This window comes from Phocoena sinus, chromosome 16 (genome assembly GCF_008692025.1).
Source record: "Phocoena sinus isolate mPhoSin1 chromosome 16, mPhoSin1.pri, whole genome shotgun sequence".
In the NCBI taxonomy this organism is placed as follows: Eukaryota; Metazoa; Chordata; class Mammalia; order Artiodactyla; family Phocoenidae; genus Phocoena; species Phocoena sinus.
This window is the reverse complement of record NC_045778.1, coordinates 53,017,417-53,044,629: the sequence shown is the minus strand read 5'-3', so window position 1 is coordinate 53,044,629 and position 27,213 is coordinate 53,017,417. Positions and strand designations below refer to the sequence as shown.

The 27,213-nt window shown below is 44.8% G+C and overlaps 1 protein-coding gene and 1 pseudogene across 48 annotated transcripts in view; both read left to right on the top strand.

Moving 5' to 3' along the window:
• SORBS1 (sorbin and SH3 domain containing 1) overlaps nucleotides 1–27,213 on the top strand; it is a 242,855-nt gene that overhangs the window by 39,687 nt on the left and 175,955 nt on the right. For 5 of the 48 annotated variants that reach the window (XM_032607689.1, XM_032607693.1, XM_032607694.1 and 2 more), the window contains exon 1: nucleotides 18,887–19,099. The exons of 23 other annotated variants lie outside the window; for them this stretch is intronic. In XM_032607689.1, the coding sequence (XP_032463580.1) occupies nucleotides 19,048–19,099 (52 nt within the window). In that variant the 5' untranslated portion in view covers nucleotides 18,887–19,047. Of the gene's footprint in view, nucleotides 1–18,883; nucleotides 19,100–27,213 lie in introns of those variants that run through there. 20 more of the 48 variants (XM_032607702.1, XM_032607715.1, XM_032607714.1 and 17 more) reach the window with 13 other exon arrangements.
• On the top strand, nucleotides 23,534–23,631 carry LOC116742097 (annotated as a pseudogene).

Here is a 27,213-nt window from a genome sequence, read left to right as displayed (position 1 = left end):
TCATTGTAAGGCTATGAAGAACTCCTTGGGGCCATGGGAACATTTTAGAGAGAGGTGACCCAAGTTGGGAGGCCAAGGAAGGTTCCCAGAGAAGTGACGACTGAGTTGAGCTGATAAAAGGCCAGGGGAATAGGTGGGTGAGATGGGTGACCTGACCTTTGCCACCCCCTGAGCCTGCCACCCTCCCTTTTTCCCTCGATCTTTTGATCTTTGAGGAGGCAGTTAATCCTCCTGCAGTCAATCCTTCTGTAATTTCAAATGTATGCTTTTTTTTTTTTTAAAATTTTGACCACACCACTTGGCTTGCGGGATCTTAGTTCCCCGGCCAGGGATTGAACCCGGGACCCCAGCAGTGAAAGTGCCAAGTCCTAACCACTGGACCGCCAGGGAATTCCCAAATGTATGTTATGTATTTTTTTAATTGCATAGTTTTCAGGGCAGAAACATAGTATGGCTGCTACTTTGGGAGTTAATATAACCTGCAAGCATTTGTTGAATGTCTACTGTGTGGCAGGCACTGTACATACATTGTCATTTAATCCTCTAAAGAACCCTGCCAGGTGAGTCTTACGGATGAAGAAACTGAGGCCCAGAAAGGCCATGTGACGGGTTTTGTCTCCTTTTGGTTAATATTGGGAAAGCTGGGATTTAAACCTTCTGGCACTGCCAAACCTGCCTGTGCTCTCTTCTGCCTCTCCCTCCTGTAGATGGACTTTTGTGGCTTGATCTGAGGATCCAACCACCATCTCCATGTTGTGTCCATGGAAAAATGCAATCTGAGTTCCAACCTTCCAGTTTACACATGAACTTGGTGCATAGCCCATTTATCAGTTGAGGATCGTTGTCTGTGTCAGGTCAGCATTGAGTCTAAGTGAATCTGTCTTGAAGTGGGTTTAAAATTGCTTTTTCAGTTCAAATCCAGAATTAATGGAGGATAGTCTTAGCAATAGTCACTTGAGGTAAGTAACATAGGCTGGATAAAAAGGAATGTCAATATCATTCCTGCTGCCAGCAGTGTCCCTGGGGGCCATGGGAAAAAAGAAATTGGTATGGGCTGGTAACTCTTTTTTTCCAACTTTATTTTATTTATTTACCTTTGGCTGCGCTGGGTCTTTGTTGCTGTGTGTGGGCTTTTTCTAGTTGTGGCGAGTGGGAGCTACTCTTCTTTGCGGTGCCCGGGCTTCTCATTGCGGTGGCTTCTCTTGTTGTGGAGCACGGGCTCTAGGCACGTGGGCTCAGCAGTTGTGGCTCGGTAGAGCCCGCAGGCTCAGTAGTTGTGGTACACGGGCTTGCTCCGCAGCATGTGGGATCTTCCCGGACCAGGGATCGAAACCGTGTCCCCTGCATTGGCAGGCAGGTTCTTAACCACTGTGCCACCAGGGAAGTCCTGGGCTGGTAACTCTTAATTATTTAGAGTTAAGTCTTGGTGACTTTCCAGTGGCTTGTCAGTGATGGCTCTGGGTGAGGGTAACTCTGTCGGTCACTCCATCTCTCTGAACCTCAGTCTCTCTACCTATAAGATGGGATAATAATTCTGCTTTATCTACCTCAGCATTGCTATGAGATTCAAACGAATGATAGGACCTTAGGATTAGAAGGGGGTATCCCTAAGATATTATATTTGAAAGTGTTTTGTAGGCCTAGGTAAATGCATGCCACACTTTTGTTGACTTACCATTATGGTTCATATTAACAGCATAAAACACTGGTTCTCAAACTTCAGCTGTTGATTAGAATTACCTTCAGAGCTCATTAAGCTACAGGTTGCTGGGCTCCTCCTCCAGAATTTCTGATTCAGTAGCTCTAGAGTGGGACCAAAGGATTTGTATTTCTAATACGTTCCCACATAATGCTGATGTTGCCGGCCACCTCGCTCATACCACTCAGATCTGCAGCTGCTTGGCTCTGCCGCTCCCTCAGGCCTAGGGAGAGACAGGTGAAACCCATTGACCCTTGGGGGATGGTGAGTGTAGATGTCAGTTCCGGACCATGTGGTAACCAGACCGAGTAAGTGGGCATTGGCCAAGTGGCTGTGATGTCTGGAGTTGGGTGGAAGCACTTCACTGTTTCCTTGGAATCCCTTAGGACTTGGTAGTCACCACTTCTCAGGGCTGTGGTGCCGGGGGCAGAAGGAACCTATTGCAGGGGGCTTTGGGCCAAACTTGGACAGTCCCATCCACATTGGTGAACTCCTCCATTCTTCTATTTTAATTTTTTATTTACTTATTTTTTTGGCCGCTCTGTGCAGCTTGTGGGATCTTAGTTCCCCAACCAGGGATCGAACCCAGGCCCGGGCACTGAAATCGCTGAGTTCTAACCACTGGATCTCCAGGGAATTCCTGAACTCCTCCATTCTTGGGGCTGGCCCAGATCCACTCAAACTCAAGCCCTCTTTGGCTCCTGTAAAGAAATCACCTTTCTTCTGATCTTCCAAGGTTGCAGAGGAGGGAGAGTCTCCGTGTTGGGCTGGGTGGCTCATCATCACATTCTCTCTCGCGCTAAGAGATTTCCCACTGATTGTTCCAGCCTCTTTCTTCTCTCTCTTCACATGTGTGGTTTCTGCTTAAATCTCTTTCCTCATTGAGGCACCCAGCCTTTTCCTGGTTACCCCCGTGTCAGAAGAGGACAGGCCGGAACAGGCTAGCAGTAGTTCTCACACTTTTGGGGTCACATTGAGTAACGGGTTAAAGACAGAGATTCCCTGGCCATGCCCTCAAAGATCCTGATTTCTCAGGTCTAGAGAGATTCTAGGGGTTCTGATGCCGGAATCTGAAAACCATGCTTAGGGAAATAACTAAAGAGATTTTGACTTGCTTTTCAGTCTGCCAGCATGTGGTGAGCACCACTTTTACACTGACCACCCCAGAGCCCCTGCTTGGTCATCTTTCCCGCTTAGAGTCTCCCACCTTGGAATCTATATTCCAGCCCCGAGAGAGACAAAGCCGTGCGGCTGGAAGGGGAGTGGGTTTGCTTAATGGTTGCTTTCTTTGTCGACCAACAGATGACCTGACCTTTGGTTTCTCTGAGAAGAAAACCTCAGGGTATCTGTTTTGCCCTCTAAAAGAGGTCTTTTACCTAGAGTGTATTTCCCAGTGCAAGGTCTGGGTGACCTTTGTAGCCCATATTTGCTCCATTCTCACAACTTTTTGTGACTGAAAATGGTTTTTAAGATTTTTCTTTTCCTTTATATGGCTGACTGACTAGCTGTCACTGGGCTGATTTTTATCTCAAACTATATTGTAAGCGTCCTCGAAGTTAAGATGTCTACATGGTGCTGGGCATACAGATGTCTAATGGTGGGATAGGTTTACCATAATGTTTCTGGGCTGGGTTGGGCTGGGCTGGCCACTGCTTGATCCTTACATAGATCTCAAAACCATGACAGTAAGGGTCTAAAACTGGCTTGATCTCTACTGTGTCTCTTAGCTGGAAAGTCATTTTTAGTACAGGCCCTTGAGGATTACCGTCATCAACTAGTACTTCCAAGGAAAGAGCCCAAGGCAACTGAAGACCAAGGTTTTCACCCAAAATAGACCAGCATCAGGAAGGGAGCTGGTCAGACAACTCTTCCACTGCATCAGTGGTTGGCAGAGGCTCCTGGCTATGACAGAGTTAGCTGGGCATCCACCATGGTGGCGTATTACTCATAAGGCTAGTTGAGCATGTATGAGTTTTTGTGTATGAGGGAGAAGAGAAGAAGTCCTTACTTCAGACACCATTCTTCCTGTGTCTCCCAAGGGTATACTTTTGTCCCCTTAAATGTTGCTTGTTTCTTGTTTTTTCCACATAATAGTCAATGTTCAAGATTGTGGAGAGGAAAATTCAGGAAACGGCTAAAAAACCCAGTTTTCAAAAGGGTCTGGGCAAACTCTCAGCATTTTGTAAAGGGCTCTTTCTAGTCTGGATCCCTTCTGTGGTGTCATGCCAGATCCCTCCGGCAAGATTGCTGGGTGCTTGGCCCATTTTTGCTCTCAGTCTAAAGTAACTTCTCGGTTCATTCTAGTCCTTTTTAATCTGTGGCTTATTGCATTTGGGTTACTCAATTTAAAGCGAGAACATGGAATCGATTCAGTAGAACCACACACCCAAGGACAGAGCTGTGAGAGTCCTTCCTGGAGAGCCTAACTGGCCCACAGAGATCTCACAGCCATGTGCTGCCAGGGTCTTAAGCCCAAGTACCCCACCTCTGGATTTAATATTCTTCTCCATACCCTGAACTGCCATTGCAGAGATCCTGGTTTCCCTCCGCTCCTCCACTTGGCCAAACTGAAATGTGGCCAGTAGAGAAAGAAGGGTTTCCAGGGCTGAGGCCGATGGAACCATTTAAGTTCGAGGAGACTGATGAGGAAAGGGTTGGTATTCAGATTGCATTTTCAGATGGGCTGGGAATAACACTGGCTGTGAAAACATTATCAAAAATCTGCAAAATCAACATTCTTTCTTCCTGGTAAACATGAAAGCTCGGCAGCTGCACCTCCCGCTCACGTGTTGGGCCAACTGCTGTTAGGGACATCATGCCTCCCTTGGCAGTGCATGGGATCTGACTGGAGCCAGGGTTGGCATTCCAGCTCTTGCTGTGTGGATCAGGGCGTTTCAGGGCTCTCGAAAGCTGGGCCAGTCAGGTTGTCCTTGGACTTAAGCTGGGGCATATATCCATCCGTCCAGGGTTACATGGACCCTTTGATACGGCTGTCCGTCGCTAGTCAGGTTTTGCCAAGTCAAGACCCAATGCAGGCAGAAGAACTGATCCTAGTTAAAGGTGATTTGGGGGTGAATTCTTTTCCACCAGAATCCTCACCCTCTTAGTCACCTCATAACCTCTGTTATACAAGAGAATTTTGTTTATTTCAGAGAATCGGCCCACACACAGGTTTGAAGCCAGTCCAAAAGGAACATTTGTCACTGTATAAAAACTTACCTTGCTGCTCTTTGAGAACTGAACTGCCCGTTTTAGTCGCCCCTCCACACCCCCTCCCCCAGTTTCCTATAACATTTGCAGAAAACTTACTGTATGGGAATTTACTGGTTTATTTCTCAGAAACGGAGCAGTTGCATGACTTTCTTCAGGAGATACTTGGGAAAGGCAGAGCTCCCTCATTTACGCTCTTTTCTTCCTTTAAAATTTTTTTCATGTATCTTCATAAGGAAAATGGCTTGGTACTGCTACCAAGAAGAATGCACCAGTGATTAAGAACCAGTATGAGTTGTGCAAGCCTGTCAAACGGAATATACTCCTTTCTTGACATGAACTCAGGGAAGTGCAGTAGATACTGTATCTATTGGGTACATGACCCATGTGTGATCTCAGGGAAGCATCTAAGGGGAAGGATCCCATTAGGAGCCTAAAGCTAAAACGGGAAGTGAGGGCTGGGTGATAAGGCCTCAATTGGATTCACTGCTGGCTGGATTACCAGCTCAGATTTGTATTTTCTGTCTGGGAAGCCTCTGTGGCAGACCTAGGATTGTGCCTAGGCCTGTCCTGGTCAAATATTTTTTTATCAGACACTTGGAGCTGTGGAAGTCAGCCATGGGAAGTATGCGGATCTCTGAGGGCTGGAAGAGAGAACTTATATTTCAAAGAGTGATCGGGACCCAGAAAGTTCTTTTAAGATGTATCCAACATCTGGGTTACAAAAGTCCTATAGGTATAGGATGGGGGTGGGGAGTAACCTGATTTCAGAAGAAGCTCTTGCAGGGGAAAAAAGACAAGACATTTGGATGATGAGAAAAAGAGGCAGGTCCTTCTCAGAGGGATGGAGGAGTAGGTGGTGTTTTAGCTCGATGCCCTGATAGTTATAGGTTTGCCTTCTGGATCTACTGATGCCCCCACTGGAGGCAGTGCTGGGCTGCAGCCATGACCCTTCCTCCTGCAGGTCCCCAGGGGAAGTGTGAGTTGGCTTTGACTTCAGTCCTCCTCCCTGGCCTCTCTGGGAAACCATCCCCTTGCCCACACAAGGCCTCTTCTACGTCTATACTGGCTTTTCCAGGCAGGGGTCAGAGCTCTTATTTCTGAGGGTTTCCTAGTCAGGCCATGCGCCCTGGGGCTACAGCTACCTTGTTTTGTTTTGTTTTCTTTAAAAAAAAAAAGAGGTACGGGGACCTTAGAAAATGGATGAATGGAATACTTTGTGTTTTTTTTGTTTTTTTGTTTTTTTTTTCCGGTACGCAGGCCTCTCACTGTTGTGGCCTCTCCCGTTGCGGAGCACAGGCTCCGGACGCGCAGGCTAAGTGGCCATGGCTCACGGGCCCAGCCGCTCCGCGGCATGTGAGATCTTCCCGGACCGGGGCACGAACCCGTGTCCCCTGCATCGGCAGGCGGACTCTCAACCACTGTGCCACCAGGAAAGCCCTGTGTTCCTGTTTTAAACTTAAAGACCATTCTATTGTGCAAATGCAAAAAGTAATAAGAATATGATTTCAGTTCCATATTCCATCAGGTTGAGGGTGTCAGGGGAAAAGTATAGGTGTGAGAGGATGAAACAAGAAAGTGGGGTGGAGTGGGGAGGAGAGCTAGTGAAAGGTGGGTTGGGAGAGAGAAGCCAAGACATGCATGGGAAGAAACAAGGCAAACAGGGAGAGAGTCAGAAAACATAATTTGAGGTGAAACCAATTTCCAGTAAGGCTTCCACCCCACTGCTGCAATTTGATGTCTAAGAATACTGAAAATCACAATACCCTATCCAAAAAGTATTTTTTTCTTTGTAAATACACCATGTAGTCAAAATATGACAACCTGGCATGCCTATCCTAATATATAGAAAAGCTTGATATTGACTGATGATATAGGAAGCGAAGGCCCAAGTTATTTAATACTTTAATGAATAAAATATTCCTCCAAAATCAAACAGAAACCTTATGGTCATTGGATGACTCCAAAGAGTTAAAAAAAATTCTTCTTATTGATACATGTATGTATACATATACACATATATAAAAAGAAACTACCTCCAAATCATCCAGTGATTCTCTCTGGATGATGATTTTATAACTATTTATTTTAAGTTGGGAAATAAAATACATACATCCAAGGTATCCTAGCCCTGTTCCCTCTTTTCTTCTTTTTACAATTTGTAGTTTTGTGTTTTTTTAACATCTTTATTGGAGTATAATTGCTTTATAATGGTGTGTTAGTTTCTGCTGTATAACAAACTGAATCAGCTATACATAAACACATATCTGCATATCTCCTCCCTCTTGCGTCTCCCTCCCACCCTCCCTATCCCATCCCTCTTGGTGGACAAAAGCACAGAGCTGATCTCCCTGTGCTATGCAGCTGCTTCCCACTAGCTATTTTACATTTGGTAGTGTATATATGTCCATGCCACTCTCTCACTTCGTCCCAGCTTACCCTTCCGCCTCTCTGTGTCCCCAAGTCCATTCTCTACGTCTGCATCTTTGTCTTTATTCCTGTCCTGAAGAAAAACGTTCTTCAGAACCTTTTTTTTTTTTTTTAAGATTCCATATGTATGTGTTAGCATACGGTATTTGTTTTTCTCTTTCTGACTTAATTCACTCTGTATGACAGTCTCTAGGTCCGTCTACCTCGCTACAAATAACTCAATTTCGTTTCTTTTTATGGCTGAGTAATATTCCGTTGTATATATGTGCCACATCTTCTTTATCCATTCATCTGTCGATGGACACTTAGGTTGCTTCCATGTCCTGGCTATTGTAAGTAGAGCTGCAATGAACATTGTGGTACGTGACTCTTTTTTTTTTGGTGGTACGCAGGCCTCTCACTGTTGTGGCCTCTCCCGTTGAGGAGCACAGGCTCTGGACGCGCAGGCTCAGTGGCCATGGCTCACGGGCCTAGCTGTTCTGCAGCATGTGGGGTCTTCCCAGACCGGGGCACAAACCCATGTCCCCTGCATCGGCAGGTGGACTCTCAACCACTGTGCCACTAGGGAAACCCCACATGACTCTTTCTGAATGATGGTTTTCTGAGGGTATATGCCCAGTAGTGGGATTGCTGGGTCGTATGGTAGTTCTATTTTTAGTTTTTTAAGGAACTTCCATACTGTTCTCCATAGTGGCTGTATCAATTTACATTCCCTCCAACAGTTCAAGAGGGTTACCTTTTCTCCACACCCTCTCCAGCATTTATTGTTTGTCGATTTTTTCATGATGGCCATTCTGACTGGTGTGAGGTGATACCTGACTGTAGTTTTGATTTGCATTTCTCTAATGATTAGTGATGTTGAGCATTCTTTCATGTGTTTGTTGGCAATCTGTATATCTTCTTTGGAGAAGTATCTATTTAGATCTTCTGCCCATTTTTGGATTGGGTTGTTTGTTTTTTTGATATTGGGCTACATGAGTTGCCTGTATAATTTGGAGATTAATCCCTTGTCACTTGATTCGTTTGCAAATATTTTCTCCCATTCTGAGAGTTGTCTTTTTGTCTTGTTTATGGTTTCCTTTGCTGTGCAAAAGCTTTGAAGTTTCATTAGGTCCCATTTGTTTATTTTTGTTTTTATTTCCATTTCTCCAGGAGGTGGGTCAAAAGAACCTTGCTGTGATTTATGTCATAGAGTGTTCTGCCTATGTTTTCTTTCTTCTAAGAGTTTTATAGTGTCTGGCCTTAAATTTAGGTCTTTGATCCACTTTGAGTTTATTTTTGTGTATGGTGTTAGGGAGTGCTCTAATTTCATTCTTTTACATGTAGCTGTCCAGTTTTCCCAGCACCACTTATTAAAGAGACTGTCTTTTCTCCATTGTATATTCTTGTCTCCTTTATCAAAAATAAGATGACCATATGTACGTGGGTTTATCTCTGGGCTTTCTATCCTGTTCCATTGATCTATATTTCTGTTTTTGTGCCAGTACCATACTGTCTTGATTACTGTAGCTTTGTAGTATAGTCTGAAGTCAGGGAGCCTGATTCCTCCAGCTCTGTTTTTCTTTATCAAGATTGCTTTGGCTGCTCATGGTCTTTTGTGTTTCCATACAAATTGTGAAATTTTTTGTTCTAGTACTGTGAAAAATGCCATTGGTAGTTTGATAAGGATTGCATTGAATCTGTAGATTGCTTTGGGTAGTATAGTCATTTTCACAGTGTTGATTCTTCCAATCTAAGAACATGGTGTATCACTCCATCTGTTTATATCATCTTTAATTTCTTTCATCAGTGTCTTATAGTTTTCTGCATACAGGTCTTTTGTCTCCTTAGGTAGGTTTATTCCTAGGTATTTTATTCTTTTTGTTGCAGTGGTAAATGGGGGTGTTTCCTTAATTTCTCTTTCAGGTTTTTCAACATTAGTGTATAGGAATGCAGGAGATTTCTGTGCATTAATTTTATATCCTGCTAGTTTACCAAATTCATTGATTAGCTCTAGTAGTTTTCTGGTAGCATCTTTGGAATTCTCTCTGTATAATATCATGTCATCTGCATACAGTGACAATTTTATTTCTTCTTTTCCGATTTGGATTCCTTTTATTTCCTTTTTTTCTCTGATTGCTGTGGCTAAAAATTCCAAAAGTATGTTGAATAATAGTGGTGAGAGTGGGCAACCTTGTCTTTTTCCTGATCTTAGTGGAAATGGTTTTAGTTTTTCACCATTGAGAACAGTGTTGGCTGTGGGTTTGTCATATATGGCCTTTATTGTGTTGAGGTAAGTTTCCTCTATGCCTACCTTCTGGAGAGTTTTTATCATAAATGGGTGTTGAATTTTGTCAAAAGCTTTTTCTGCATCTATCGATATGATCATATGGTTTTTCTCCTTCAGTTTGTTAATATGGTTTATTACATTGATTTGCGTATATTGAAGAATTCTCGCATTCCTGGGTTAAACCCCACCAGATCGTGGTGTGTGATCCTTTTCATGTGCTGTTGGATTCTGTTTGCTAGTATTTTGTTGAGGATTTTTGCATCTACGTTCATCAGTGATGTTGGTCAGTAGTTTTCTTTTTTTGTGACATCTTTGTCTGGTTTTGGTATCAGGGTGATGGTGGCCTCATAGAATGAGTTTGGGAGTGTTCCTCCCTCTGCTATATTTTGTAAGAGTTTGAGAAGGATAGATGTTAGCTCTTCTCTAAATGTTTGATAGAATTCGCCTGTGAAACCATCTGGTCCTGGGCTTTTGTTTGTTGGAAGATTTTTTTTTTTTTTTTAATTTACTTTTGGCTGTGTTGAGTCTTCATTGCTGTGTGCAGGCTTTCTGTAGTTGCGGTGAGCAGGGGCTACTCTTCGTTGCGGTGTGCAGGTTTCTCATTGTGGTGGCTTCTCTTGTTGTGGAGCATGGGCTCTAGGTGTGTGGGCTTCACTAGTTGTGACTTACGGGCTCTAGAGCGCAGGCTCAGTAGTTGTGGTGCACAGGCTTAGTTGCTCCGCAGCATGTGGGATCTTCCCGGACCAGGGCTGGAACCTGTGTCCCCTGCATTGGTAAGCGGATTCTTAACCACTGCGCCACCAGGGAAGTCCATCTTTTAGTTTTACTGATCTTAGCTATTGTTTCCTTCATTTCTTTTTCATTTATTTCTGATCTGATCTTTATGATTTCTTTCCTTCTGCTAACTTTGGGTTTTTTTTTTTTTTCTTTCTCTAATTGCTTTAGATGTAAGGTTAGGTTGTTTATTTGAGATGTTTCTTGTTTCATGAGGTAGGATTATATTGCTATAAACCTCCCTCTTAGAACTGCTTCTGCATCCCATAAGTTTTGGGTCGTTATATTTTCATTGTTATTTGTTTCTAGGTATTTTTTGATTTCCTCTTTGATTTCTTCAGTGATCTCTTGGTTATTTAGTAGTGTATTGTTTAGCCTCCAGGTGCTTGTATTTTTTACAGATTTATTCCTGTAATTGATACCTACTCTCATAGCACTGTGGTTGGAAAAGATACTTGATACGATTTCAGTTTTCTTAAATTTACCAAGGCTTGATTTGTGACCCGAGATATGATCTATCCTGGAGAATGTTCCATGAGCACTTGAGAAGAATGTGTATTCTATTGTTTTTGGATGGAATGTCCTGTAAATATCAATTAAGTCCATCTTGTTTAATGTATCATTTAAAGCTTGTGTTTCCTTATTTATTTTCATTTTGGTTGATCTGTCCATTGGTGAAATGGGGTGTTAACGTCCCCTACTATGATTGTGTTACTGTCGATTTCCCCTTTTATGGCTGTTAGTATTTGCCTTATGTATTGAGGTGCTCCTATGTTGGGTGCATAATTATTTACAATTGTTATATCTTTTTGTTGGATTGATCCCTTGATCATTATGTAGTGTCCTTCTTTGTCTCTTGTAATAGTCTTTATTTTAAAGTCCTTTTTGTCTGATATAGGAATTGCTACTCCAGCTTTCTTTTGATTTCCAGTTGCATGGAATATCTTTTTCCATCCCCTCACTTTCAGTCTGTATGTGTCCCTAGGTCTGAAGTTGGTCTCTTGTAGACAGCATATATATGTGTCTTGTTTTTGTATCCATTCAGCTAGTCTATGCCTTTTGGTTGGAGCATTTACATTTAAGGTAGTTATGGGTATGTGTGCTCCTATTCCCATTTTCTTAATTGTTTTGGGTTTTTTATTGTAGATTTTTTCCTTCTCTTGTGTTTCCTGCCTAGAGAAGTTCCTTTAGCATTTGTTGTAAAGCTGGTTTGGTGGTGCTGAATTCTCTTAGCTTTTGTTTGTCTGTAAAGGTTTTAATTTCTCCATCAAATCTTAATGACATCCTTGCTGGGTAGAGTAACCTTGGTTATAGGTTTTCCCTATTCATCAGTTTAAGTATGTCCTGCCACACCCTTCTGGCTTGCAGAGTTTCTGCTGAAAGATCAGCTGTTAACCTTATGGGGATTCCCTTGTCTGTTATTTGTTGTTTTTCCCTTGCTGCTTTTAATATTTTTTCTTTGTCTTTAATTTTTGATAGTTTAGTTAATATGTGTCTTGGCCTGTTTCTCCTTGGACTTATCCTGTATGGGACTCTGCGCTTCTTGGACTTGACTATTTCTTTTCCCATATTAGGGAAGTTTTCAACTATAATCTCTTCAGATATTTTCTCAGTCCCTTTCTTTTTCTCTTCTTCTTCTGGGACCCCTTTAATTCAAATGTTGGTGCATTTAATGTTGTCCCAGAGGTCTCTGAGACTGTCCTCAGTTCTCTTCATTCTTTTTTCTTTATTCTGCTGTGCAGAATAGTTATTTCCACTATTTTATCTTCCAGGTCACTTATCCATTCTTCTGCCTCAGCTATTCTGCTATTGATTTCTTCTAGAGAATTTTAAATTTCATTTATTGTGTTGTTCAGCATTGTTTGTTTGCCCTTTAGTTCTTCTAGGTCCTTGTTAAACGTTTCTTGTGTTTTCTCCATTCTGTTTCCGAGATTTTGGATCACTTTACTATCATTAATCTGAATTCTTTTTCAGGTAAACTGCCTATTTCCTCTTCATTTGTTTGGTCTGGTGGGTTTTTACTTTGCTACTTCATCTGCTGTGTATTTCTTTGTCTTCTCATTTTGCTTAACTTACTGTGTTTGAGGTCTCCTTTCTGCAGGCTGCACGTTCGTAGTTCCCGTTGTTTTTGGTGTCTGCCCCTTGTGGTGAGGTTGGTTCAGTGGGTTGTGTAGGCTTCCTGGTGGAGAGGACTGGTGCCTGTGTTCTGGTGGATGAGGCTGGATCTTGTCCTTCTGGTGGGCAGGACTCCGTCTGGTGGTGTATTTTGGGGTGTGTGTGACCTTATGATTTTAGGCAGCCTCTGCTAATGGGTGGGGTTGTGTTCCTTTCTTGCTAGTTGTTTGGCATAGGGTGTCCAGCACTGTAGCTTCCTGATCGTTGAGTGCAGCTGGGTCTTATCATTGAGATGGAGATCTCTGAGAGAGCTTTTGCTGTTTGGTCCACCAGAGACCTCCTGGCCCCACGAAATATCAATGACTTGAACTCTGTTCTCCCACCTCAGAGGCACAGGCCTGACACCCGGCTGGAACACCAAGACTTTTTCAGCCACCCAGCTGGTCTTCCTAAAGCTGGGCCGCCTGCAGCAGCCTGACCAATGGAATATTCAAATTGGAAATGTTGCCTTAGCACTGGGTGCTAGAGGAGATCTCCATCGCTCCATACCAGAAATACAAAAGGATGGACAGCTCCTCTAAGCTGGGGTTTTTATGAATGTGAAGTGGCTTCTCCACTGTCTCTTTCCCTGTCTCCCAGCTGAAGCAGAAGACTCTGAGGCTTTAGAACAGGGCAGTACTCCTCAACATTGTCGAGGTCATCAAAAATGAGGGAAGTATGAGAAGTTCTCACAGCCAAGAGGAGCCTCTGGAGACGTGAAGACTGAATGTAATGCTGTATGAAATCAGCAACGTTGGGGAAATTTTCTCGACTTTCCCAGAATGCTAGTCCATACTGCAGAGAGTTATGTAGTAAGGCTAATTATTGACAATGTTCTGAAAAGGTAACAACACCAATAAACTTTTCTGGACTTGCAAAGGAAAAAGAAAACAGCTGGCTCTGCTGGCAGTCGAGCTTCCAGAGCTAACTGGCATGCCATCTGCTCGCAGCAGAGTGGGAACCATGGTTCATGTGTCGCACCAGCGTTCGTGTTAAGAAGGTTGCCCCAACAAGCCTGGGCAACTTCGCTTCCATGCAGGTTGCTGGGGGGAGGGGTGGCGGCAGCAGCATCCACAGTGTGTATATCGTTTTTCCGAACTCCATCTGCTCCAATTTTTAGTTTTTATCAAATTTACACATGCATATAGTTTCAAGAATCAAACAGTTCTCCAGGAACACCCTCTCCTGCCTCCCCTCCCCCTACCTGCCATCCCCTGTGGCAGTCACTTAAAAATCATAGCTGATTCTTTTGGTGTTTACTTACACGTTTTTCAATAGCTTGCATGTTTTGCTACTCTGGGGTACTATCTATTGGCTCCTCCTGAGGATTTTGCTCTCCTCCCCCTCCCCATGCGCTGTGCCCCAACCCCCTTATCTTTGGAGGAAGAAAAATCCTGTCTTCTGCAGAAGTCAGGAGCGTCATGCCTTATCCTAGAGGGACATGGGGGTCCCTACGTGGAATAACATGCACATCTTTTGGTCTTTTGTGATCTTGCCAATAAGACTTTAAAGTCTGTCCAAAATTCTAAGCTGTAGGTTTGAATTAGACTGTGTGTTGTTACTAGCTCTGTGGACCAACCATAACCAAGGGCCCGTTAGAAGCTGGATTGAATTAGGACGTCTTCTGGATATGGTTTTTCGGGACCTAAATGTCAACTTATTTTGTTGTCCTTTGCCTCTATCGTAGAATGTAGAAAAAGTACACTGTCCTAGTTAATTGCAGGCCATTGTTTGCTGGACTTGGTTATCTTGGGGGTCCTAGGAGGCCCCTTTCTTGACCTCTCAGCTCCAGGACACTCTTAAGGAGATGGCTTCTGCTTATATTTGACCGGTGATGTCCAGGGTTTGTGGGAAAGTGGCAGAGCTGCCTGTGTCTTGGGGACCCAGAGGGATCTGTATTAAATACTAAAAGTGCCACCTTTTCCTGCTGCAGTCCAGTCTCAGGATAGGGCATGTGGACTCTACTCCGAGTCTCAGCATTCCACTTTGTTTCCAGAGCCACCCACAGACACCTCTGAATTCTTTGTCCATTCCTAGAGGACATGCTTCTGGGCTTACCTGTGTCCTCCAGGCTCAGGAGTGACTCCCATCTCTTGCCCTTTGCCTCTATCTGTGGCCCTTCTGAGTTCTGGAGAAGACTTCACTGGAACTCATGCCAGTGATCTTGCCATCTTTCTCGTTAATGAGGAATGAGGGAAGGCAACAGGGCAGCACCTTCTGAAACGAAGGCTGAATTTTAAAGTTGTGAGGGACCTTGGAAGCCACATGGTTTGTATAACTCTGCCTGCATACGTCCGGCAGTGTGACTCTCACTGAAGGAGCCACCCTTTTCCAGTGATGGGTGCTCATCTCTTGAAAAGTTCTTTCCTGCTGAACGGACATCCTTGTCTGGGATGCCCCTCCACTAAACAGATGAGGACAGCCTTGAAACTAGTCAACAAATTATTCTTCCTGTTTTTCTGGCCTAAGTGGTATCGAACATGGTTTTAAGAGGCAGCCATAAAAGATGCTGGTAAAAACTCATGTTTTCTAGGCACCGAGTGTGTTGCCAGAGAGGTTCAGTTTTGTTTTTCTTTATCGTTATGATTTTGATTTATTTGCATCTGATAGAATGGTATCAGTGACATGGGGAATAATTACATCTCTTTTGAAATTCTACCCTGGAGCCCCACCAGGAACTGACCCAGATTCGTGCCAAGGAACACATCATAGGCTTTGGGTTTTTTAAAATGTGTACTTAAAACACTCTTTTGAAATGCTAGACTTTTTGATACTTAAACAGCATTGTTTTAATGGGTGGAGTTCTTTTTTGATCCTCTAAGTTTAAATTTCTTAGCTCAGGGGTGGCCATAGTGACCATCCTGTATTGTGAGTTCAAGAGGCCTCTGAGAGGCAAGCCCTGCACACGTGTGTGTGCGTGTGTGCGCGTGCACTTGTCTCCCTTTTGTCAACCAGTTCTAAACTTTTCTTGATTCTTACTGCTTTTACTGAATCTTCAGAAATGCTGGCCATTTTAGGAAAGCCATGTGACATAATTCTTTAAATAAATAAAAATTATTTGACTTAGAGCAACTGGCAGCAATAAATCAACATGGTTGGATTATCATTTCCTTTGAGATTTCCTTTGTTTTCCCAGCTTTATATGACGAACATGTATTATTTTTATATTAGAGGAAATTATTTGGGAAAGCATGGCTGCTTCCAAACTTATTCTTAATCTGCCAATGAGGTAACAAGGTGGAGGATACAGGAGGGGATAACAGATTGGAACGTAGGGATGTTGGGAGCCAGGGCTGCCATGGGAACTGTTACTGCCAGTCTTTTTTACCATCAGAAATGCCTCTTTTATTTTTATATGTATTTATTTTTCTTCTAAATGCCCCTTGCTTTGAAAGATTTCATCTAACCCAACATTGTATTTGTTAAATAGTAATTCCTCCATTGTTGATCAGTCAAAGACTAACTGCCTATTGGAGAGTTACTGGGTTGCTTTATGGAGTTGATGCTGTTCCAGCTGAGAGTAGAGACATGTGATATTTGAGTTGGCCCTTCGTTAGGCACTCATCTATGTTCTCCACCTTCATTGCTACCTAAGGTGGGACTTTCTGAGCTGAGGACCCAAGGTTGGGGTTCTGCAGTTAGAGCTCTTCTGTATTTTGGGCTCAAGACCCTGTATTCCCTCTGGTACTGGTATTTCTCCCCAACAAACCTGCCTTGATTTTGTTTTTAAATGCAACATCTAAAAAACCACAAAACCAGTAGTACAGTAAGGCTTCATGGCTGTGCTAACCTTTTTCTGCCTCATCCTTCATCATCGTCATCGTGGTAATAATAGTTGGTTATCGGTTGAGTTCGTGCTTAAGGTGTACCGGATACATGTTAAATGTCTACACAGATGATCTCATTTGACCCTCATAATTCTTCCTCTGTGAAGCAAGGACTGTTAATTAGCCCCCGCATTTTACTGATGGGGAAGCTGAGACTCAGAGGTTGAGTAATTTTTCCAAGGTCATGAGGCCAAAGAACAGCAAAGCCAGGACTTGAGTTGCTTCCCATCTCTTACACCTTCCTTTAATCTCTTTCCTCTTTAATCCTTTCTTTACAGACCAAGACCTCAGCTTTGGATCTTCTTCACATCCCAACACATCACCTTGTTGTGTACCTGGAATTAGTTGATTCTCTCTTCACAGTTCCCCAGTAGGGGAAGAATCCACAAAGTTTTCATTAGATTCTCAAAGGGATCTATGACCCAATAAAAGTTAACGTAGACCACGTTCCACATGCTATCCTTGGAATGGAACTGAGGTCATCCTGTGGGCAGGGAAGCACCTCCTCTAGCATCCTCACTGTTCCAGAAGGAAGGGGTTTGAGGCTTTCTCTGCTGGAGAGCAGGAGAAAAAGAACTCTGGTGAATTGCACTGGAGGCACTAAATAGGCATTTCTGTGGCTGAGAAATGCCTCCTTGGATCCCTTAAGACCCCACCCTAACAGTGGGAAATTAAAAAGGACAGAACCAGATCCCAGCTCCAATTGCCACACATTCAGGAATAAACGCACTCTATCCGGGCCCATCAGGGTGCAGGAGGAGGGCTTCTGGCACTGCAGCCGAGCCCGTGCATCCCAGGTGTCTGGACTCTTCCCCAGAAAAAGTGCAGTGATAATAACATTTATGTTGTAGGCATCGTGCTAAGCACTTACATGTATTACCTCTTTTAATCTTCCTCATAACCCTATGAGGTGTGGAGTGTTGTTATCCCTATTCTACAAATGAGGAAACTGAAGCCCTGAGATGTTTAATGACTTCCCTGTGGATATGCATTTAGAAAGTGGTTGGGTCTTTACATAGGATTTCAGTTGCACCCCAGGACCTGGAGTACAGGCCTGTACTCAGTTCTAGAGTACAGGCCACCACCTGCATTGCTTAAAGATGGGAACGTGTACATGTAACGGGGTATTAGGTAGATACCAACCCCCAGAGCTGGTGATGAACCTGCTTGTCAAGGTGGTGGAGGAAGGGGAGGCTGCTCTTGGCTCCCCTTTTACAGAATCCTCCCCCATCCTTTTGGACCAGTTAGGTGCATCTGCGTGGAGTTTCTAAGTGTCCAAGCTTTGCAGGGCTCCCGCACAGTTATCTCATCTGCATTTATCAGCAGGTGGGGAGTCAGCCAATCTGGGCTTCCCCCCTGGTTCTGCCCGTCCAAGCTGTGTGACTTGGGGGGTCATTCAGGCTCTCCGAGTCTCTCTGCTCATTTGCAAACCAGGGAGTTTGAACTCTGGCCTTCATTAGGATGAGGAAGGGTCTCAGCACTGTGGGAGGAAGGCCCTGCCCTTAATGTGTCTTCATAAGCAAATGGCCTGCTCCAAGTACACTGTGCATGTTGTTCTGGTATTAAGATTAATGGGCCAGAAACCTACCTGTAAGTCTGGCCACACTTGACAACTGTAGCTTTAGAAGGTACAGTGAGTATTTTCATAGAGCGATAGTGATCATCGTAATTAAGATTTTCCGATCGTTTGTACTCCTCCTGTCTGCCTTTCTATTCTGTTCTCCACCTGTTCATGACCCCCACTGCAGGTATCCTTAAAATCAGAGAGCTGTGGAATATCAGTGCTGGAGAGGAACTCTGATCACCTATGGCCAGCCTTCTCATTTTACAGGCATGGAAATAGGCTCAGAGAGGAATAGCAACTTGCCTGAGGCCATTCTTGGTAGAGCCAGCATGTAGGTTGGCATTCTTTTTTTAAACATCTTTATTGGAGTATAATTGCTTTACAATGGTGTGTTAGTTTCTGCTTTATAACAAAGTGAATCAGTTTGGCATTCTTTCACTTGTGCCCTGCAGCTGTCCCTTATCTCTCCTCTTAACTTCCTTCACAAGCAGACATAACTTTTCATCAGTTTTTACCTTGTATGGCTCTTATGGCCTGTACTTGCTTCCTTGAAAGTAGAGGCTGGGTCATTCTCATCATAGTTTCTCCCTCTTCCTCCTCACTGTCCCTGTGTGTGATGAACAAAGGAACAAGGCCATTGCATAAGCGGAGCCATCTCAGAAGTCCTTTATGGTGCTAGGCCCACTGTTCCACATATTCAGATCATTGTGACTTCTCCAAGCACCAGGATGAATCTCTGCTGTGGACAGAGACCTAGGAAATAGCCCTCTCCATATACTACTTTATCCCATTAATGTAGTGATGGATATACACAGCCAGTGTGTTACCGGAAGCTCTTGGAAGCCAAGATGTGTTGGCTTCTTCATGGCTGTGCTGGGGCTGTCTCTCCAGCAGCGGTATAATCTGGGTATAAAGAGCATCTTTTCTGATCTGAGTGGTGACATTTAACTCTATCCCTTTGCCACATGGCACCGTGTTTATAGACTTTCTCCTCTTCTCTCTGTTAAACATAATTGTTGTCTATTACTCAGCTTTCCCAGTTACCCTACCTTTTAAGGAGAATTTTCTCTTGGTTAGCTCAGTTCCTGGTCCTTTTCTATATAGAGGCAATGAGTGGAGGATGAGCTGGAGGGCCGGTCAGAGTTTGTGTGAGTGTGGATATGTGAGTGCAGGTAAGGAGGGGCTGTATTTATATCTGAAAAGACCCAATACTTGTGTGTGAGAAGAAGGAACAGAGGCTAAAGGAAAGGAGAGGGAAAGTGTGTATGAGCTGGGAGTTGGGGAGAGTGGGAAGATGAAGAGAAGAGCCTTTAGAGGGATAGCTGCTCTCTCTGTATGGGATAGCAAGTGGTAGAGCAGGAGCAGAGGTTTTAAAGACAGCTCCCAATGCATTAAGAATTTAATTCCTGGGCTTCCCTGGTGGCGCAGTGGTTGAGAGTCTGCCTGCCAATGCAGGGGACACGGGTTCGTGCCCCGGTCCGGGAAGATCCCACATGCCGCGGAGCGGCTGGGCCCGTGAGCCATGGCCGCTGAGCCTGCGCGTCTGGAGCCTGTACTCTGCAACAGGAGAGTTCCCGACAGTGAGAGGCCTGCGTACCGCAAAAAAAAAAAAAAAAAAAAAAAAGAATTCCTTCCCATTGGTGTTCAAGAGATCAGTAACATTTTGCGTTTTATGTTTGGGCTGGATTGTTTGCTTACATGGCTCCCAAGTGAAGACAGGGCTACGTGGGGACTCAGTTATGTTCATGCTACTCTGGCATGTTCTAGCTGGGAGACAGAGGCCAACTGTGGGGCAGAAGAATGCGAGAAGCAGACTTCTGGTGTGGGGGGGTTGGTTTGGAAGAATACTCTGTGGTTGGGGTCCAGGGGCCCAGGGCTGGTGCTCCAGAGTCAGCTCGTAGTTTGTATTACTATGAACAAACCCCAGATCATTTTCCTGCATTAAAAATAAAAAATATATTGGAGTTCTCAGATTTGGTACTTATTCACTTTGTACCCAATTTCCAAAAAAATATGAGGCAGTTCAGACTCGGTGGAGAAAATGTAGTGATCCGTTCACATTGTATTTTTTTTCATAGATTTGCCCTAAGCAGGAAGAATAGGTTGAGTTTCGTGATCATATTTTACTGACAGAAATACTGGGAAGGATATTTAAATTTTTGTTCTCCAGGAAATTGCTCTTTTGTACTGGTTTGAGATGGAGAATGGCTTAGCACAGAGAAGGTTTTAAATCCAAGGGAAGGAGCAATGACTGGTCGAGATAAAGTTCTGTCTTCTGCCGGTGTGCCTCCTGGGGTTGGATTGATCTGTGCACTCTGCCTATCTAGCATTCGTGTTTGGTAAGATGACTTCTTCCACTGGTTGAAGGCCCCAGAAGAATAAACAGGCTACTGGAACTTGCAGGTCTGTCCATGGAAGTCCTGGCCTCTTTCTGGGCTCCTTGGAAAGCAGGAGGAACACTTCTGCAGAAGAGCCTGAAGGATTGGCCTGACATCCAGAAAGTTCAGGCAAGCGTTGGTGTTTTGGGTACCAGGCAAGGGCAGAAAGAGGACCTGTCCTGGACCCTCTTGTATGTTGCTGGTGGGAGTGCCAAGCAGCCTAGTCTTTTCAGCCCAATTGCCAAGTACTTTGAAATTGTACTTTTAGATCCTCTTAAGGGGCCTTGTGTGAAGGTAGGAAGTGTCAGCCACCTTTTGAAACAACATCCAGGGCAGACAGTCATTTCTCACCTAGCTTTACAAGATGTCAGGGAAGTAGCCGTCTGCTGGGGAAGGGCCCTGGTCAGCTCCTGGCCTCTCCGTGAGCCACACCTGCCTTGTTCAGGCTGGCCTGCTGACTGTAGGCTGGGGAAGTCCCAAGGCAGCCCTAATGGTTTTGGTCACAGTTCCTCAGCCATGTCAGTTTCTCAGAGGGAATCCTAGGCCCTGGGCACCAGAACGTTCCAAGGTTCTTAAGAGCAATGTGCCTACCTGGTCCCACACCAAGTGGACAGTCAGAGTCCCTGGTTGGGGGGGGGGCGGGGTTAGGGCTCCTTAGGTGATTCCTTTGTACCCTCTGGATGGAGACCCTCTGTGCCGTCCATCTGCAGTCACGGCCCAGTTCTGCACACTGTGGTTAGTAAATTTGATGCCAGGAGATCCTGGGTTCAAATTTTACGGACTTCAAGCAGTCAGGGAAGGAGGAGGGCGAGGAAGGTCACGGGTGTTGAGCACCAGCTTTGGTAAGATGTCAGCCTGGTTCTTCCAGTTACTGATTATGCTGCCCTCGGCCCAGCGTGCTGGGTGTTCTCATGCCCGTGTCTGGGAGGAACTGAGCTTCCAGGAGATCCAGAGCCTGCTGAGGATCATGCACGTGGTAGGTGACAGGCCTGAGCAGCGTCCTCATGTTTTTCCATTAGGATTGTTAACGCCCACCCTAGAATGTTGAGTGTCTCCTCAAGCGTGGCTGTGTAATAGATGTGAGCCACATATGTCATTTAAGGTTTTTCTAGTAGCCACACTTAAAAAGGTAAAAAGAAATGAAATTAATTTTAACTATATATTTTTAACCCAGTGTATCTAAAATATTATTTCACTATATAATCAGTATTTAAAAAAAAAAATCATTGAGCTATTTTACGTTTTTTTTCCATACCAAGTCTTCAAAATCCAGTGTGTATGTTCCCCTTACAGTACATCTCAAGTCACACCAGTCACATTGCAAGGACTCAGTGACCACGTGTGGCTAGTGGCTGCCTTACAGGACTGCACAGCTTTGGCATCTCTTGGCTGGAGAGGTGTGTCTTGGCCGACTGCCCAGGGTAGCAAGGGGGTCACAGTTTTCTAAATTAATGGTTTCCAAACGCCACAGGATGAATCAGTCCTGGGCCGTCTGCAAGAGTGTCACCTGAGGAGCATCGTCTAGAGCCCCAGGTGATTCCCTGTAGCCTGATTGGAAACACTTCTAAAATCATTCACTGGGCAGTTCAGCAGCGTCCTGTGCCTTGGCCTCACCCCCCTTCGGGGACACTTGCATTCCAAGCACGTTCCTTTTGGGGGGTGGTGATGGTAGTGGTGTGAAGGGAAAGGTCGGGGAAGGCATGCCCTGAGGGCCTTTTCCCTCCCCTGCTAAACAGAGCTGCAGTTTCAGTGGAAAAACAAGATCTTGCTTATTTATCTGGATGTGATCATGCATAAGGGGTGGCACCTTCTCTTTTGGTGGCCGATAGCAGGATCCTGTGTTCTCAGGAAAGGTGAGACGAAAGAACCAAAATATTTAGGGCAGAATGGGTTACTGTGTGCTTAAGCTGTGTTCTTTTCCAGTGGTTTGGTTTTAAAATTTATTTGCTGACTTAGAGTAAAAAATTTGGTCCTAAAGAGTTACAGTCCAGGGTCCAAACCTCAAATGCCTCAGGCCGAGCAGGTAACATGCGTGAAGGGTAGGGGATTTCAAATCGAAACTCACAGGAATGTTTTTCACTTTCACAAAAATGTGGCCGTCTCCCTTTTTTCTGGAAATACAAGACCCTCTTGGTCTTTCATTTTCCTACTCTTGGTAGAGCAATGTTTCTAAGAGAAAAAGCACTGCAGGCACCATGATAAATAGCAACGGACACTTGGCCTTGGTGTTTCGGGAGAGGAATCTGAGAGCCATGGCTATGTAAGCGGGAACAGCTACTGCCCGGCCCCATCCAACTGCTGGCCTGGAGGCCCAATGTCACCAGATCTTGCTATTATTGAGGAGAAGCCACAAATCAGAGTATTTAAAAGGTAAAATCTTTGGGGTTTTAAAAGAAGTTTTAACCTTAGAAATAGACTCCTAGGAATTTGCCCCACCGCCAAAAGACACAGGGTCCTGTGTATCCTTCCCTCAGCCTCCCCCAGTAGTGGCATCTTACAGAACTAGTACAGCATCCAAACCAGGAAATGGGCACTTCTGCAATCTGCAGTCCTCATGCCGATTTCACCAGTTTATATATGTGCTCACTTGTGCGCGCATGTGAGGCACTTCAAGTGAGTGCACCTTTTCTGAGCACCACCTATGTGTCAGGTTCTGGGCCAACAGGGATGAGTTAGATTGGACCCCAGTGATCAAGGAACAGTCAGTTGGGGGAACCAGACAGAAGAAAGGGCTTCAGAATATATCATGATGGTGGGATAGAGGGGAAGGGCACTGGGCCCAACCACGGGGGCCTTGAGGGACAAGAGGGAGCTAACAGGTACCGAGGCAGCAGAGGGAGCGGCCTGAGCAAAGGCTTTGACTTTAGGCCTGGTGGGGCCACACAGCTGAGCTAGGAGCTGATTGGTGGTGATGGAGGCTGCAGTGGGAAGCTGGGGTATTGGAGATGAGTTGGAAGAGTAGCCCCTGTAGGTGGCTCCGAGGCTCCTCCCCCGAGAGTCTCTGCATTTGCTCCTCTCTCTACCTGCAGAGCTCTTTCCCTGTCTCTTGCCATGGCTGGGGTATTCTCACCAGGGACAGCTCTGATCAAATAGCATTTAACTGGGGCCAGCCCTGACTACCTAACTTTAGTGCCACCAGCAAAAACGACTTTCAATCTGTACTTATCTTATTTATCCCATCCAGGGGACAGGAATATTGCCTGACTTGTTTATCGTCAAGATTTTCTCGTGCTTGCTTCAGCACGAGAAAATTGGAATGATCTGGAGAAGATTAGCGTGGCCCCTGCACAAGGATGACACAAATTCGTGAAGTGTCCCATGTTTGTGGGAGGAATAAATTAGGAGTTTAGGATTAACATATATACACTAGTATATATAAAATAGGTAACCAACAAGGACCTACTATATAGCACAGGGAACTATATTCAATACTTTGTAATAACCTATAAAGGGAAAAGAATCTACAAAAGAATATATGTATAACTGAATAACTGCTGTACACCTGAAACTAACACAAAATGTTGTGTTAGTAAATCAACTGTACTTCAGTTTAAAAAAAAATTTTTTTTTCTCGGGGGCCCCCAAATCAGAACAGGAATCCTGAGGAGGTATCTTATTTTAGGACTGGGTGGGGAGAAAGGAGGGTATGACCACCTTTGGGAGGAAGAAAAGCATATTCCAGTGGAAGAAAGTATGAAGTCACTGTGAATCATTTAAAGTAGGTGTCCTTTTTTTTTTTTAAGGAGATAAAAATCATTTTTCAACTAATTTTATTCTACTTTAAGAGCTTTGTGTCATTCAGAGCACTTGGAAACTTCATTCTGCCTCCTACTGAATTTGTGGAGTAGGTGGGAGAACTATAAAAAGATCCCAAAGATCCACTTTCTTCTGCCAATGGGTGGGAAAGGGGGACAGCGGGGCAGTGGGACTAGAGGTGAGTGGGGTTTGGACATAGGAGCCCCCTGGGCATTGAGCATCTTGGAAACTTCAGTAGTGTTCAGGTCCTGAGGATATGGCACTGGGTCTGGCCCCGGCCCCAGTGGGATTTGCTGTGAGAAATAGGGAAGTGCTTTCCAAGGTCAAAACATGAGTGAAGTCATGTTAAAGCATTAAAGGCAGTGTGATTTTAAAAACTGCACAAAAAGGAAAGATAATTATTGTGAGTTGTTTTCTTCCCAAATTGGTCAGCCTCAAGGCCAGCTGGGGATTGATTTTTCTCCCCCTGGACTGTCTGGGTTTGTTGATGGAGGAGTTGGAATTTGTGAGGGAGGGGAGTCTCCCATGAGCTTGGGAAGAAAGTTGGGCCTTGGACTCAGAACAAGGAGAGAGGGGCCAAGCCTGAGAGGCAGGAGAGCAGGTAGGTAAGGTCGAGTTACCTTCAGCAGACATTCCTATGTGCCAGGCTTTGGGGGGCGGGGGTGTGTGCAGAGGGGGCAGAGCCAGGAGCTAGGTGAGTGCCATGGGCAGGATGCATCAAGGTCGTGTAGTTAGGTGGAGTTAGGGCACACACAGTAGCAGGGGTTGGGACAGGGAATGAAACCAGAAGTCCAGGGAATGGTCAGGGACCCAGAAGTTTCTAGGAGCTGAAGAGTAATAGGAAACAGCTCTGGCATCAAGCAGTCCCAGAAATTTGAAGTTATGTCATGTCATGCCTCATAACTAGAATTATCAGATTCCCGGTGAGATAGAAACCAGGCAGAGTACAGGTGCTTTGAACATCAGGTTGAGCGTTAGTGTCAGACCCTGGTTAGGGTCGACTAGGAACCTCAGATTACACATCTTGACTCTCTTCTTCTCTCCTTATCACCTGGTAGACTTTTCCATGCTGACTTTGGCCTTTGCAGGTGAACCTGACCTTGGGAGTCCAACTGGATCAGTGCTTTACCAGTACTAGACTAGCCTTCTGAGCAGGGTCCTTCATAGTCCACTAAATTAGTGGACCAATTAGTGGATGCTTAGATTCCAGAGGCCAGTGGTAAGACTGAGTAGTTAGGGAATGGGTTGACTTGGTCATCTTTTAGCTGGGAGGTATGAAATTTGGGGTATATTTTGAAGGAATCTAGAGGGTTTGTAGTCACTATTGGGATACAGTGATCATAAGTCAAGCAAACAAAAGAGGTTAAACAACAACAAAAAGACAAAACGAATGTTGACATGATCCTTGTCCATACATATAGGTTAGTAGGAAAACAATGTAAAAATAAGTGATTTGTGCTCTGAAGGAGAGAGACATGGTAGTTAGGAGAACATGTATCCAGAGAGGCTCCCATTGGTCCAGAGCTGGTTGGATTGTTGGATTGATGTTGAGTAGGAATGAAGGTGGCTAAGGTGACTTTCACAACATCCAGGATTGTTCTGTGTTCTTGGGGTAGGCTAGAGATGGGGACGTAGATGAGGAAGGTGATGGTTCAGGGTGTTTGGCAGGGCCTTGAACAACTCTTGTGACATCTTTTGGAGGGTTGGGTCAGAGAATGGTCTTGTTTTAGGCCAGGATATAATGGTACTGCAAGAAATATTGGACTGCTTTTCTCCCCAGAAGGGATAAATTAATATCTTGTGCTTTTCCTAGACTTCCTGCCTTACCTGTGCTCTTTCAAATTTGCATTATGGCTGAAGTGGAGAGCCCTTAGGTTGAAGGGGAGGCTTGAGTGTCTCCTTGTTCTTGTGAAGGATACTATGGATTGCTGCTCGGCCTGGCAGTCAGGAAGGCTGACGTTGGTCAGCCATGGGTTTCTCTGTGCCGGGCTGTCTGAAGGTCACCTAGTAGCATCTGGTGATGTCGGGGAAGAGATCTCTGGAGGCTGGTCCATTCAGGGAACCGGCTTACTCTGACCTGTCATCCTTGTGGTACACAGAACTTACTTTGCCATTCTTTGCTTGAGATTGCTCAGGTCGTTTCTTGACCACAAGTGGAAATCTGGGAATAGAAGTGCTCGGCTGGCTTGGCAGGTTTCCAGGCATTGCATTGATCTGCAGTGTCCTGCTCTTTGGTGGGCAGTAAGGATCTGATCAGAGTGCTGTGTGCCTTGGAGCGGTTCCTCAAAGTCCACCTTGGTGACCAGATGCTCCCCGACCCTTTGCTCTACCAGGGTTTGCCTACACAGGTGTACAAGGGCTCAGATCTGCTGAGACTGGACAACTCCAGTAGATCATCTGGAGGCCCCGGTGTTGGGTCATGATATATAGCGACAAGGGCAGAGAGGGAGGCTGGCTTCACTTCCCCAGTTGCCATCCTGGCTGCTGGCCTTCTATTTTTATTTAAAATAAAAAGGAGTAAAGTGATGGTTGTGACAGTGTGATTTAGGGAGTGGGTAAACATACTAAGGATGTGCAACTCCCCCAAAGCCTGGATCCTTGAATCCTGCTGGAAAGATGCTGAACTAATAACGTTGAGATTGTTCTGGAGGGTGAAAGAGTGTTCTGGAAAAGGGTGAAAGATACCCTTTTCCAAGTGAGTATCAGAGTCTAGGCATCACAATCACCTGAATAGTTCCTGTGCCTCCAAACCAGAAATTCAGATTTAACGGGTCTGAGGCCCAAGAAACTCTTCTAGTTTTCCAGGTGATTCTAATTTTCAGCCAGATTTGGGAACCTACCCACCAGTTAAGATCCAGGGATGCTTCCTTATTTTCTCGAACGGACCTTGACCCTGAACCCTAACCATGGCCACATATTTGGTCTTCACTCCTCTTTATGCCCCTTTCCTAACGCTTGTCTTTCAGAGATGCTGACCCTTGGCTTTGCCTCAGCCTAGATCAGGGCTGGCGGCTCCTCCCTTTTTTGTCTGTGAAGAAAAGGGGAGCTCCACCTGGGCGTTTTGATGGGCAGATATTCTGGAACACTTTCTCACAAAACTTGCTGTTTGAGGCTCGGCCACATAGTAGATTCTGTCTGTAGAAATCCAGATC